We start from the raw sequence: 13,650 nt of genomic DNA on the forward strand, positions 1-13,650 counted from the left end.
AACTGACGACTTCCAGCTACAATAGGTACAAATTGTTTCAATAGTCACGGTCTACACTAGAGCGATTTCATTGAAACAAATTCATGAAATTAGGCGTTCCTAGATCGAGTTCCCCACTACGGCAGTTTCATGATATTACTCTACTATGGAACTCGATCTAGTGATGCCTAAGTTCATGCAATTTCTTCAATACAATCGCTCTAATGTGGAACGGGACTTATGAGCCAAATACATAGGGCCCGTTGTGCCACGCGTTGCGCGTTGAAAACAAAAACCACATGAATAATGTGTGAGTGATGCCAAGTTTTTTCTTGAAGTTTTCATGTGGTTGTTGTAACGCGACGCTCAAGCGCTGTTTTCACCGGTAAGAGTTTGTTTACACTGCCTTTTATTATTATGATAATGGCTCTAGCTTGTATCATGTTTACATTAACTCTTACTATTATGATAACTAGACAAAAATCGGTAAAATTAAAATGCTTATAATTAACGAAATTTCCGGTATGTTGGCAATCAAAATAAAGTTTTCGCTAAGTCCTACCGATAGCAACAGTGTTGTAAAGTTTTATTAGTACATTTTATTCATAAATTTGAGTTTTAAATTTACCGATTTTTATCGGTAACCAAACAATAGGTCAGTAGTGGAATTCTGTAACTAATTTTTAGAGTTACCAACAACAATCGGTAAAATTAAAACGCAAAATTATCAATGAAAATGACCAATACTATCGGTAGGACTTAAAAACAACTTCGTTTTGGTTGTATACTTACCGCAAAGATTCTTTAATTACCGAAATTATAAGCATTTCAATTTTACCGATATTTGTCGGTAACTCGAAAAATGAGTTACAGAATTCCACTACAGATTTATTGCTGTGGCGGAATATCTGGAGAGTCTCAATGACATAATATAATATATATAATTGTTCCACAAACATCCCATTTCTCATTTCTCTTTTACTGAACAAGTTTGTTATCGAACAGCATTTTGTAAAAGTTTGTACAAACTTTTGTGTTATCGAACAGACCTAATATTCTAGCAAAAGAGAATAAAAACACCTTACCCTGCGTTTACAAATGACAGGACAGTTGACTTCATGTATTGATTGCCAAAATCCCACAACTTGCCTGTGTGACGTAGGCGTCCCGACAACTGCAAAAACAGTTTTAAAATTTTGAATGAAAATCGTCGATGTTGCCGGTGTGACGTAGGCGTCCAGACAACTGCAAAAACAGTTGTAAAATTGTAAATGAAAATCGTCGATTTCTTGTTGTTTTCCGTTCACATATTTTGTTTTTGTTTATGTTCTTTTGTTTTCAAAACATTTCAATTATTATATCACTTATTTTTACAAAAATGTCAAAAATATACTAAACCGACTGTCGGCGAAAAACTGATGGACAGCTGGGAGACAGCCGACAAATGTATGCATGTGTTAGTAAATCAGAGTTGGAGTGCACCCCGATTCACATTAGCTCAATGATATGGGACCTACAGTTTATCGCCGAGTCCGAACGGCGTGTCCAAGACACCACTTTTGTAGAAGAAATAATAATCTGTAAAAAATCGACGTTAAATGGCAAAAAACTTGCATTTTTTGTGCATATGCAAAATATGCAAAAAAAAAAAAAAATAAATAAATAAAAAATATGAATTTTGGTCCAATCAGAATATTCGTATCTTTATTAATAAAAATATGCAAAATCCGGTGTCCACTTATCAGCGTGTTGCTTCCGGTTTTGAAAATGTTTTTTTCCAAATCCGGAGCACCCTATCTGTATCAGTTACCAAATTACTTTGCTGTTTTATGGAATATAATTCTTATGAGGGCGAGTATTCGGGATATTATCAATACTATACAAATGGGAGTAATAAATGAAACCAAAACAGCGGAAACGCTTGGTTTTGGGATCCGTCATTACAACAAAATCTGCAATATTATCCCATTTTCCGAAATGCCATTTCTTGAATAGGATCGTTGTTTTTGAACGTTGAAGCATGAAAATTTTTCCAGAGCATGTATTTTAACCATGGCACAATAACAAGGTACAGCGCCAAAAACAGCTAATTTTCAGACTAGTTGTCAAAATGCATTATTGTGAATAAAATCTCATACAAAATGTAAACAAGCAATTCACAGCAATGCATTATTGTGATAAAATTTGACGTTTGGTATGATTTGATGTAACACCTTCTTATTCCACCATGATTTTAACTTTATGTATCAGATCCCATCAAAAACAAATTTCGATTTGCGTGTGGGTTTCGTCTTCGGGCATTTTTGGTGACGATATATGCAGCCATACAAAATACCTAGAAAAATTGCTGTCACAACTAAAGGATATAGGGAAGATTATATACTCACGAAAAAGCATGAAATATAATTTAAATACACACGTGAAGGAGAAAAGCGTAGGTTTTCAACATGTTTTTTACATACCCGAATACTGTGCTCGCTGCTACAAACTCAAAACACCCAATTTTCAAACTAAGTCCATATCTACATTAGGCAATTTTCCTTGCGGCAATTGTCAGTTTTATGGAGAGAAAGGTGAGGCATGCGGTAACCCTTTGCCTTCCAACACCCTCTCTCACCGACAAACTGACAATTGCCGCAAGGAAAATTGCCTAATGTAGATTTGGACTAAGGCTAGGTCTGTCTGGTTACTTTCCCAGCAAGAATTGTGCAGCAGGAACTTTCTCAGAGGGTAAAGGCCTAGGTACATAATCTGCCTCGCTTGGTTGCCTTGCTTTCCTGCTTCATTTCTGACATAACAAAAATAAAAGAATAAAGGAGGCTGAGCAAATTTCGAACTAGGTTGCCCTTTTCTTTTTTATTCCAAAGACATAGAACTGTATATTTACATCTTTGTTAATTCTTTTATCAGAAGCAAGCAGGTGAGGCAGCTTATGCACCCAGGCCTTACTAGGCGACTAACTCTGATTTACTAACACATGCATACATTTGTCGGCTGTCTCCCAGCTGTCCATCAGTTTTTCGTCGACAGTCGGGTTAGCATATTTTTTTTTTGTAAAAATAAGTGATATAATAATTGAAATGTGTTGAAAACAAAAGAACATAAACAAAAACAAAATATGTGAACGGAAAACAACAAGAAATCGACGATTTTCATTTACAATTTTACAACTGTTTTTGCAGTTGTCTGGACGCCTACGTCACACCGGCAACATCGACGATTTTCATTCAAAATTTTAAAACTGTTTTTGCAGTTGTCGGGACGCCTACGTCACACAGGCAAGTTGTGGGATTTTGGCAATCAATACATGAAGTCAACTGTCCTGTCATTTGTTAACGCAGGGTAAGGTGTCTTTATTCTCTTTTGCTAGAATATTAGGTATGTTCGATAACACAAAAGTTTGTACAAATGTGTACAAACTTTTACAAAATGATGTTCGATAACAAACTTGTTCAGTAAAAGAGAAATGAAAAGTAGTTACAAGTACTTGCAAGAACTTACAAGTACTTTTTACTTGCGAGGTTACCGGACAGACCAATTGTAACAAGTAAACAGATCAGCAAAAACCAGCATGTAATCAGTTAACTTGCCAAAACAGAACAATTTGTCGGCCAATAAAGGAACCAAAGGAAGCAAAAATGTAGTATTTTATTAAAAATAAAAAATGAGCCAAAAAAGGATTTGTTCTCCAAAAAGCAATACAATTAGGCTTGCTATTTCCACAATAAAATTGTTTTTAATTTTCACAAACGTAAATCACCGAATAATTAAAAGCAGCTGATTTATTGTTTGCAGGAAGATGAAGAGTTGCAAGTGCTTGCTAGAAGAAATTTGCCAAGCAAGAATTGGCAAACTCTCAGTAAAAGAACTGTCAACATTTATCTCTCGAATTGCTCTCTTTTGCTGACTTTTTGTGTGAACTGACGACTTCCAGCTACAATAGGTACAAATTGTTTCAATAGTCACGGTCTACACTAGAGCGATTTCATTGAAACAAATTCATGAAATTAGGCGTTCCTAGATCGAGTTCCCCACTACGGCAGTTTCATGATATTACTCTACTATGGAACTCGATCTAGTGATGCCTAAGTTCATGCAATTTCTTCAATACAATCGCTCTAATGTGGAACGGGACTTATGAGCCAAATACATAGGGCCCGTTGTGCCACGCGTTGCGCGTTGAAAACAAAAACCACATGAATAATGTGTGAGTGATGCCAAGTTTTTTCTTGAAGTTTTCATGTGGTTGTTGTAACGCGACGCTCAAGCGCTGTTTTCACCGGTAAGAGTTTGTTTACACTGCCTTTTATTATTATGATAATGGCTCTAGCTTGTATCATGTTTACATTAACTCTTACTATTATGATAACTAGACAAAAATCGGTAAAATTAAAATGCTTATAATTAACGAAATTTCCGGTATGTTGGCAATCAAAATAAAGTTTTCGCTAAGTCCTACCGATAGCAACAGTGTTGTAAAGTTTTATTAGTACATTTTATTCATAAATTTGAGTTTTAAATTTACCGATTTTTATCGGTAACCAAACAATAGGTCAGTAGTGGAATTCTGTAACTAATTTTTAGAGTTACCAACAACAATCGGTAAAATTAAAACGCAAAATTATCAATGAAAATGACCAATACTATCGGTAGGACTTAAAAACAACTTCGTTTTGGTTGTATACTTACCGCAAAGATTCTTTAATTACCGAAATTATAAGCATTTCAATTTTACCGATATTTGTCGGTAACTCGAAAAATGAGTTACAGAATTCCACTACAGATTTATTGCTGTGGCGGAATATCTGGAGAGTCTCAATGACATAATATAATATATATAATTGTTCCACAAACATCCCATTTCTCATTTCTCTTTTACTGAACAAGTTTGTTATCGAACAGCATTTTGTAAAAGTTTGTACAAACTTTTGTGTTATCGAACAGACCTAATATTCTAGCAAAAGAGAATAAAAACACCTTACCCTGCGTTTACAAATGACAGGACAGTTGACTTCATGTATTGATTGCCAAAATCCCACAACTTGCCTGTGTGACGTAGGCGTCCCGACAACTGCAAAAACAGTTTTAAAATTTTGAATGAAAATCGTCGATGTTGCCGGTGTGACGTAGGCGTCCAGACAACTGCAAAAACAGTTGTAAAATTGTAAATGAAAATCGTCGATTTCTTGTTGTTTTCCGTTCACATATTTTGTTTTTGTTTATGTTCTTTTGTTTTCAAAACATTTCAATTATTATATCACTTATTTTTACAAAAATGTCAAAAATATACTAAACCGACTGTCGGCGAAAAACTGATGGACAGCTGGGAGACAGCCGACAAATGTATGCATGTGTTAGTAAATCAGAGTTGGAGTGCACCCCGATTCACATTAGCTCAATGATATGGGACCTACAGTTTATCGCCGAGTCCGAACGGCGTGTCCAAGACACCACTTTTGTAGAAGAAATAATAATCTGTAAAAAATCGACGTTAAATGGCAAAAAACTTGCATTTTTTGTGCATATGCAAAATATGCAAAAAAAAAAAAAAATAAATAAATAAAAAATATGAATTTTGGTCCAATCAGAATATTCGTATCTTTATTAATAAAAATATGCAAAATCCGGTGTCCACTTATCAGCGTGTTGCTTCCGGTTTTGAAAATGTTTTTTTCCAAATCCGGAGCACCCTATCTGTATCAGTTACCAAATTACTTTGCTGGTCTCTAGAGGGGGATGTACCTGACCCAAAGTCATCAGTTTGATGCTTCACTCTTTGGTACAATTTTCGGACTTCATTCTGGCTCCTGTACATCTCGCTTTCATTAAGCAATTGGGCTAGTTGAGTGGAATGTGCTGTGACTATCTGTTGAGTTTGCAGCTTACCGATGTTCAGCTTCCGTGATGTGTCTGTTCGTGCTTTATTTGCAACATTTACGGGTACGTACCTTTGCTGCAACAAGGTAATGGTCTGAGTCTATGTTTGCTCCTCGGAACTATCGTACATCCAACACGCTATATGAATGTCTTCCATCTATCACAACGTGATCAATTTGATTTCTTGTTCTTTGATCTGGAATCAGCCAGATGACCTTATGAATATCGAGATGCTTAAATCTGGTACTGCGAAGTCAATCAGCCTCATTCCAATGTCAGATGTTTCACTGTGGAGACTGAATTTCCCGACTGTTGGGCCAAAGATATTCTCCTTTCCAATTTTGGCATTAAAATCACCTAAACTAATTTTAATGTCATGGGAAGGGCAGCGGTCATATGTTTCTTCTTGGCGCTCGTAGAATATATGTATATTTGGAAGGCTCATGGTTGTCTTCGGTTGGAGCATGAGCGCAGATAAGGCTAATGTTAAAGAAGTTTGCTTTTATCGGTATTGTAGAAAGTCTTTCATTCACTGGGGTGAAGCTGGAGACCAGTTGTTTTAAGCTCCTACCAACTACAAAACCGCAACCAAACTCACCTTTAGGTGTTATTGTGACGTCTTTCCCAATCCAATTCAAGTACATCTGTCAGCGAGTAAACTGCGCCTTCTCTATAAAGAGTGCAAACATTCCAATTACAGAATCGCAGGTCATGGTCCTTAAAATGTTTGCGGGAGTCGTCCACTTTAGAGAGGTTTACTTTCCCTTTATTTCGTTTTTTCATAGTAGGCTGCTTTTTTCTAGGGGAGGGTTACTAACCCGACGCCCAAACCCAAGCTTTTAACGTTCTAATGGGTGAACGCGCGGTGTTAAATGCAGCTCCCCAGGTGACACTATGGGGAGGTCAGTGTCCACTTGAGATGAGAGAGGGACCAAGAAAAATCCTAGGCTTTGCCTTGTTAAATCCGACCAGGGCCGTTCCTTTGTATCTTGCATCCAATACGTCACCTGAAATATATTCTATAATTTTTTTAATATTTAATTATTAAATTAAATAAATAATTTCATTCTTTTTTATTTCCAGTTCATAACATTTGCAATTGCAATATTTTGGATACAAACTGGAGGCGCCCAACATGAAGATATACCCTATGAAAATGTAGAAAACATTTGTGATAAATGTGTTTGCATCGATAAACCAGCTGATCCGAAAACAAATCAATTGGCACATCACCTGTTGAGTTGTACCGTAAAGGGATTCAAACATATATTGGCAAGATGGCCCGATGAGTTTAACGACCATCAAAAAGGTAGGCACAAGTAAAATTTAAAAAAGATGCTTTGTAATTAGTAGCAATGAATAATATGAATAAACGAAAATTATCTTATATTGTAATACACATTTTTTCAAAGAGTAAGAATAAAACTCAGTATATAATTTATATGTTTAACGTTACATTGCTTAGTACATTATTTTAAATTAACTGCGTTATTTTTTTAAACGTTACATTTTATCCTATTTTATTTTATCCTTTATCTAGATAATGTCATTGTTGCCAGTTTTTCCGGCAATACTATTGAAATATTACAACAAGTGCCCACCACAAATGCCACACTCAGCTTTTCTTGCCGCCATTGTGGTATCAAATATCTACAGTCGCCCACATTTATGGATGTACCGAATATTATTTCACTCGATTTAGCCTATAATGCTATAACAACTGAAGAACTAATACCGGATGTATTTAGGGGACCCTATCACGTGAGCAGCTATGAACCAATTGCATTGGCCGAATTGGATTTAAGTCACAATCTATTAAAGTCTTTGGATCGCCTACTATTTCAACACACACCGAATTTAACAAAATTGAGTTTGGCTCACAACAACTTTAAAATTCTAGATTATCCCACAACAGTTGCATTGTCTTCGGTGACTTTGTTAAAGGTTGGTGCATATACAGTAGAAAATTATTCTTCAATTGTTATAATTTGCTGTTTTATTTTCATTTTTCAGAATTTAGATTTATCCTATACTGGCATTAAAACTATTCCCTCGGTCATCTTTGAAAAACTTACCTATTTGGAAACATTAAACTTGGCTGGCAATGAATTTATTGCTTTACCAGAAAATTTCCAGCTGATTGGTAAAACATTGAAATTCCTAAATTTAGCGGGTAATAGATTTACAGATTTTGAGGAAAGCAGTTTCATGGGTCTTAAAGTCTTGACCCATCTCAATATCAGTGGTATGGCCACTTTGAAGTCTATTAAATATGATACATTTACCCGTTTGGAACATTTAACACATTTGGATTGTTCCCATAACAGTAGGCTGGAGAAATTCGACTTCGATAGCTTGATGCATTGTGCTAACCTCACTCATGTAAGTATGATATAAGTACATATCGCTCATTTACTCAAAGAGTGGCGAACTCAAAATGTTGGTTTTTGGAGTTAGCAATTTCTATTTTTTCTACGACTTCTACTTTATCTTGTGTCAAACTTTCGTCTTGATATTTCTAAAACTCAACGAGTTACAGCCTATATTCTAGAAATTTGGCACAAATCATCAAAAAGTTTTTTGAGTTTATGAAGCACTAAACTCAAAAAAGCCCCTACAGGTTTTTCCACGCGTGTATGTTTTGAGAGAAGAAAATAAGGAGAAAGGAAGAAGGAAAACTGAAAATTAGAGAAGACATTTTACATATCCACATCCAATTCAGGGAATATGACAGCTTGGCTAGGATGTGTCCAGAGCGGCTCTAGCGCCAGTGTTGTGGGTTTTTGTGGACACATGAAGAGGTGTCTGGTGATGTGCGGAGACTGTCAACAGTTTGGGCGCTCGTATCTCAGGGTTTAGGAGGCATAGGTTGCTATTATGGTACCTGGATAGTCCTGACCTGAGCTGGGCTAGGATGCATCTGGTCTATCTTGGTAATTTGGTTTCCTCCTCACTAATTAGAGGAGGTCTACTGCCAAGGACGTTGCTAACCCTGCGTTTACACATGACAGAACAGTTGAGTTCATGTATTGATTGTCAAAAACCCAAAACTTGCCAGTGTGACGTAGGCGTCTAGACAACTGAAAAAAACAGTTGTAAAATTTTGAATGAAAATCATCGATTTCTTTTTGTTTTCCATACACACATTTTGTTATTGTTCATATTCTTTTGTTTTCAACACATTTCAATTCTTATCTCACTTAATCGCAATTTCACTAAGACGATTCGAATTCAAATTCGTTCGAATTAATACCAAACTGTTTTTTGTTATAGACAGTTTTTGTTTGATTGAAAACGCAAATAATCAAATATTTTTCAAAAAAAAAAGAATTTTGGTAGTAGTTCGAACGAATTTGAATTCGATTCGTCTTAGTGAAACAGGCCATTATTCTTACAAAAAATGTCAAACATTTGTTAACCCGACTGCCTGTGTAAAAATGATGGACAGCTAGAAGACAGCCGACAAATGTATGTATGTGTTAGTAAATCAGAGAATCAAACTGTCTGGTGTAAACGCCTAGTAAAGGAGTATGCATATATACCTTCTTGGACAATTTTGTGTGGGAGGTACCGGATAGAGTGGACAAATATAGTCCATATTTGAACCTGATCTATATCTGGTAGATATATTAGGATGTGTAAAGTATTGACCAATTCGGCCACTCCCTTCAAGAGTTACCGTACGAACAATTTTTCCGAACATTTTTGAACTTTTGTTGGGGAGGTACCGGAAGGAGTGGACCGATGTAGCTCATCTTCGAACTTAAACTAAGTTTGGGCAAAATATTACGAAAGCCAAAATTTGAACCAACTCGGTTCATCCGTTCGAGAGTTATCGTGCGCTCCAGCCAGCAGGACAGACAGACAGACGGACGGACATGGCTAGATCGACTCCAAATTGTCTGAAACACATTTCGTCCAAACATACTTGGGGTCTAAAACCATTATTTCGATGAGGCACATTTTCATCGTATCAAAGTGTATATACCCTCCTTAGCCTAAAGGCTGAGGGTATAAAAATTGTAAAAAACTTGCAAAAAATATGTTTTTTTTTGTTTCTGAATTAATTCAAATTTGTTATAAACATTTGCGTTATGAAATTTCTATGTGTTATTGCGCACTTGTGTATATGAAAACAAATGACACAAAAAGCAAATATAAATAAACTTCATTTATTTCTAGGATTTCGTAAAACGAAATCATATAAAGTGCTATTCTAAGAAGGCTTTATGAGGTCTAGGTTTTGGACAGTTTGGATGTTCCCCCATTGTGTATCAGTGACTGGACTGGACCGCATAATCCAGTAGTGGGCGACCTATGACTTTGAAGTTTATCACAATGGTTTCTTTTTCTTTCCCACATGTGCTTCCAGTTAGGGCTTTAAGAATTTTATTTCTGCCGCCGTTTTTTACCACTAGTTCGGAGCGTTGCTGAATTGAAAGGTGTTGTCGAAGGTAACACCTAGTATTTTGGGACATAGCCTTCGGTATGATGCTGCCGTTAATGTTTACTTTTATTGTTGTGCTTACCTCTTTTGTCCAGGTTGTAAACAGTGTGGCGGATAATTTAGAGGCTGAAGGTTTTAAATTTCTGCATTCGAAGAAATTTGACAGAAGTGGGAGATATTAATTTAGGCTATTTTCTACTGTAGATATATTTCTGTCAGGTGATATCATGCTACAATCATCTGCGTAAGATCCCAGCAAACACAATGTCGGACGTCCGACTCAAAGTCGGAAGTGTTTTCCGACGCGTCTGACCGCTTCGGTCCGACTAGTCTGACGAACTTTTTCCCGTCCTCTCTCTCCCTCTCTGAAGGGAATTTTTCTATTTTCCCTTGTGCTGTAAATAAGCAGAGGGAAAGAATTGTTCATGTTCGCACATTGTAAATGTGTAATTGTTGATGTGCCGACGTTGATGCAGTACGAACGAAAAAGTGAGTGCTCGGGTTTTAATTTCTGTATCGGAGAACAAATGGTTGATGCATGATAGTGTTTAAATGTTATTCATAGTGATCGGTTGCATACATATTTCTTTCTTTTTATGAAGTTAATGAAAGTAAAGATTTTCTTCGTCAAACTTCAACACTATTCCGTGGAAAGTCATATGTTTTATATTTGTATATGGCCAAAGTTAAGTTTCGTAGCACTTTTATGTGTATCAAAATTTTTTGCATGTGAAGACATGTATTTTTTCATATATTAATAAAAATTGTTTTACATATTTCACAGATCGTGTTGACGAATTTGTTGTTCTCCACAGTTTGTTTTTCCACCAAGTCGCGCATTTAACACAGCATAATATGATATTAAAACCTTTAATATGTTTATAGTAGACAAACTTTTATAGGTTTTGGATATTTCATGAACTAACTGTGTATTTTCAACATGTTTTAATAATAAAAACAAATTCTGGTCGAATGCTGGTAAATAAATCAGAAGTTCAAATTCGGTCCGAAATTCGAATTTCATAAAATTTTAGTTCCGAATTCTGAATCCGAAAGTCGGCTAAAACATCCGATTTTCATCCGAATTTCGGTCGGAGAACACGCCAACCACGTCATATGACTTTCGGTCAGAGTTCGGACCGAATTCGGATCCGAACTCGGCTATTTCATCCGACTTTCAGACCGAATTCGGTAAGAACTCTGATGTTTCTTCCGATTTTGGTTTGCTGGGATATTAGACCAGCAACGACATACAAATACCATCGACACGAAAACATGTGTGAATGTATGAGTGAGTAAAGCAACAACCAAACGGTGTTTGTCGTTTGTTTTTGTTCATGTACAGTGTTCGTGAGAGAGAAAAGCAAATGTAAAGACAACTCAGTGGGATCGCTCAAAATACTGTCTTTGCAAAGAAGAGCATCACTGTATTAGACCAATGTTTGGTATCGCCTCCAAGATTTTTATCACTGGGGATAGCAGGGTGATAGGCTTGTAGGACGATCCTTGCCGTGGAGGTTTCCCGGGCCTAGGAATGGGGATCATTTCCCCTTTTTTTAGCATCTTGGTGGCCAGACGAACTTTTAGCAGGCTTGGTGGTATTTGCAACATCCTCTGCGGTGATTTGGACGGGTGACGTGTCTGGTCTGGTTAGTGCCAGAATGTGTCGTTCTAGCTTCCTGCGCATTTTGTTTCTGTCTGTTGGGTGTTCTACAAATTGTCGACAGAGGAGGAGGCAATTTCCCATGGCTTTTTGGAGTGTTGTTATTGAAGCTAATCGCTATTTTGTCGTTTCTCCTTGAATTGGAGAGGGTTTTGATTCCTTTATTCAGGCATGTATTCTCTGATCTCTCTCCCCCTCTGAGTGGCTAGCCTTGTGGCTTCGGTGTGGAAATTTGGTTGATGCTTATAAACGTTTTTTACATCCAGGAGTTGTATTTGGTTATGGTTTTGAAAAGGTTCCAATCGGCCTTATCAAAATTGCTAAAAATTCGGTTTTCTGAGGTGGAGAACTCAGATTCCGTGGAAAGGTTTATGGTTTTAGGAGGTGGACCGAATTGAGTGCTATGTTCACATGCCACGAGGTGATTGTGGCAAAGTCGGGGCTTGTAATAGATATACATAAGGTAACATGATGCGGCTTCGCCACTGGGGCGCCTTCGCCAGCGCCGATTTTCTTGATAATTATAACTGCTGCAGAAATGCCGTTAAAGGGAAAATTGTGAGTTTAACGAAGATCTTTCATCTCACAAAAATTGGCATTTCTATCAAATATATAATTGCTGATGCACGCGGTTTCATGTTTTTGGGGTATTGCGAAAAATATTCATGGTAGGTATATTTTGTGATATCTTGTATACCTTTTGTGATATCAAAATTACATTTTATACCGTTAATAGACAACTACTGAAGAATATAAATCCAAATAATTTGCATGATAAAAGTAATAATAAATGTCAATATATTCATATTATGAACTATGTAGGGGGTGGGGCGGCTACGCCATGATATGGGTGTTGTGGGTTAATGTGGGAAATATGTCAGGTTTAACTTAAATTGTTTATGCTATTGATATACCAAGCTATAATGTGAAGTTGAAATCAAATATTGTGCTAAACCTATCTAATTTGGCAAAAATTTCATTTTTATGCCTAAATTCAAGGAACCTACTTCAATTAACGGCTAGAATATATTTCTTTTTATAAATTTTAGAATCATTTTTGATTATTAAATAGAAAACATGTTCCTTTTATGCATAATGTTGATATTTGGGGAGGAAGTATGGTAAATGCTAGTTTTAGTGTCCGTTGATATATGTCCTATGTCGATGGCGAAGCTACCCCATGGGTGGGGAGGCTTCGCCACTTTTTAGACATTTTGTAAATTCTCAAAAATAATATTTTAAAAACTAAATTATAATCATTTATGTATCAAAACTTATAGTAAAGACATGCTAATATTCTTACCAAAAATAATATTTGGAAAAACTTTAATGATGTCGATATGAGAACATTTTGAACAAAAACATGGCGAAGGTACCCCATGTTACCATATATACAAGGGGAGCTTCTGCAAGTTGCAATGATGCGTGTGAGGTGGTCGTCGATTTGTTGGGCGTTAAGATTCCCTCTATGGTCGCTGTCTAGTTCTGAGAACCAAGATTCGTGGTGAGCATTCTGGATTTGATAGGGTAATAGGGCTGTATGTCACTGAGTCATGTACAATAAAGGCAATTACAACCCAGCGTCTTTTTCATGACCTTGACTTATGATTGTGTAGGCTGATAACCTTTTTAGGGTGTTTCTGTTGGTCATCTTACTTTCTTGTATCGCTGTGATAAGGATGCC

At 36.4% G+C, this 13,650-nt stretch overlaps 1 protein-coding gene across 12 annotated transcripts in view; it reads left to right on the forward strand.

Annotated features, from left to right (window-relative positions):
• Window positions 1–13,650, forward strand: part of LOC141388622 (uncharacterized) — a 70,673-nt gene that overhangs the window by 54,377 nt on the left and 2,646 nt on the right. For all 12 annotated transcript variants that reach the window (XM_073958638.1, XM_073958640.1, XM_073958641.1 and 9 more), the window contains exons 3-5: window positions 6,940–7,165; window positions 7,397–7,800; window positions 7,870–8,238. In XM_073958638.1, coding sequence (XP_073814739.1) covers window positions 6,940–7,165; window positions 7,397–7,800; window positions 7,870–8,238 — 999 coding nt within the window. The remainder of the gene's footprint in view (window positions 1–6,939; window positions 7,166–7,396; window positions 7,801–7,869; window positions 8,239–13,650) is intronic.

This window comes from Musca autumnalis, unplaced genomic scaffold (assembly GCF_047663935.1).
Source record: "Musca autumnalis isolate F117 unplaced genomic scaffold, ASM4766393v1 scaffold_1, whole genome shotgun sequence".
NCBI classification, from domain to species: domain Eukaryota; kingdom Metazoa; phylum Arthropoda; class Insecta; order Diptera; family Muscidae; genus Musca; species Musca autumnalis.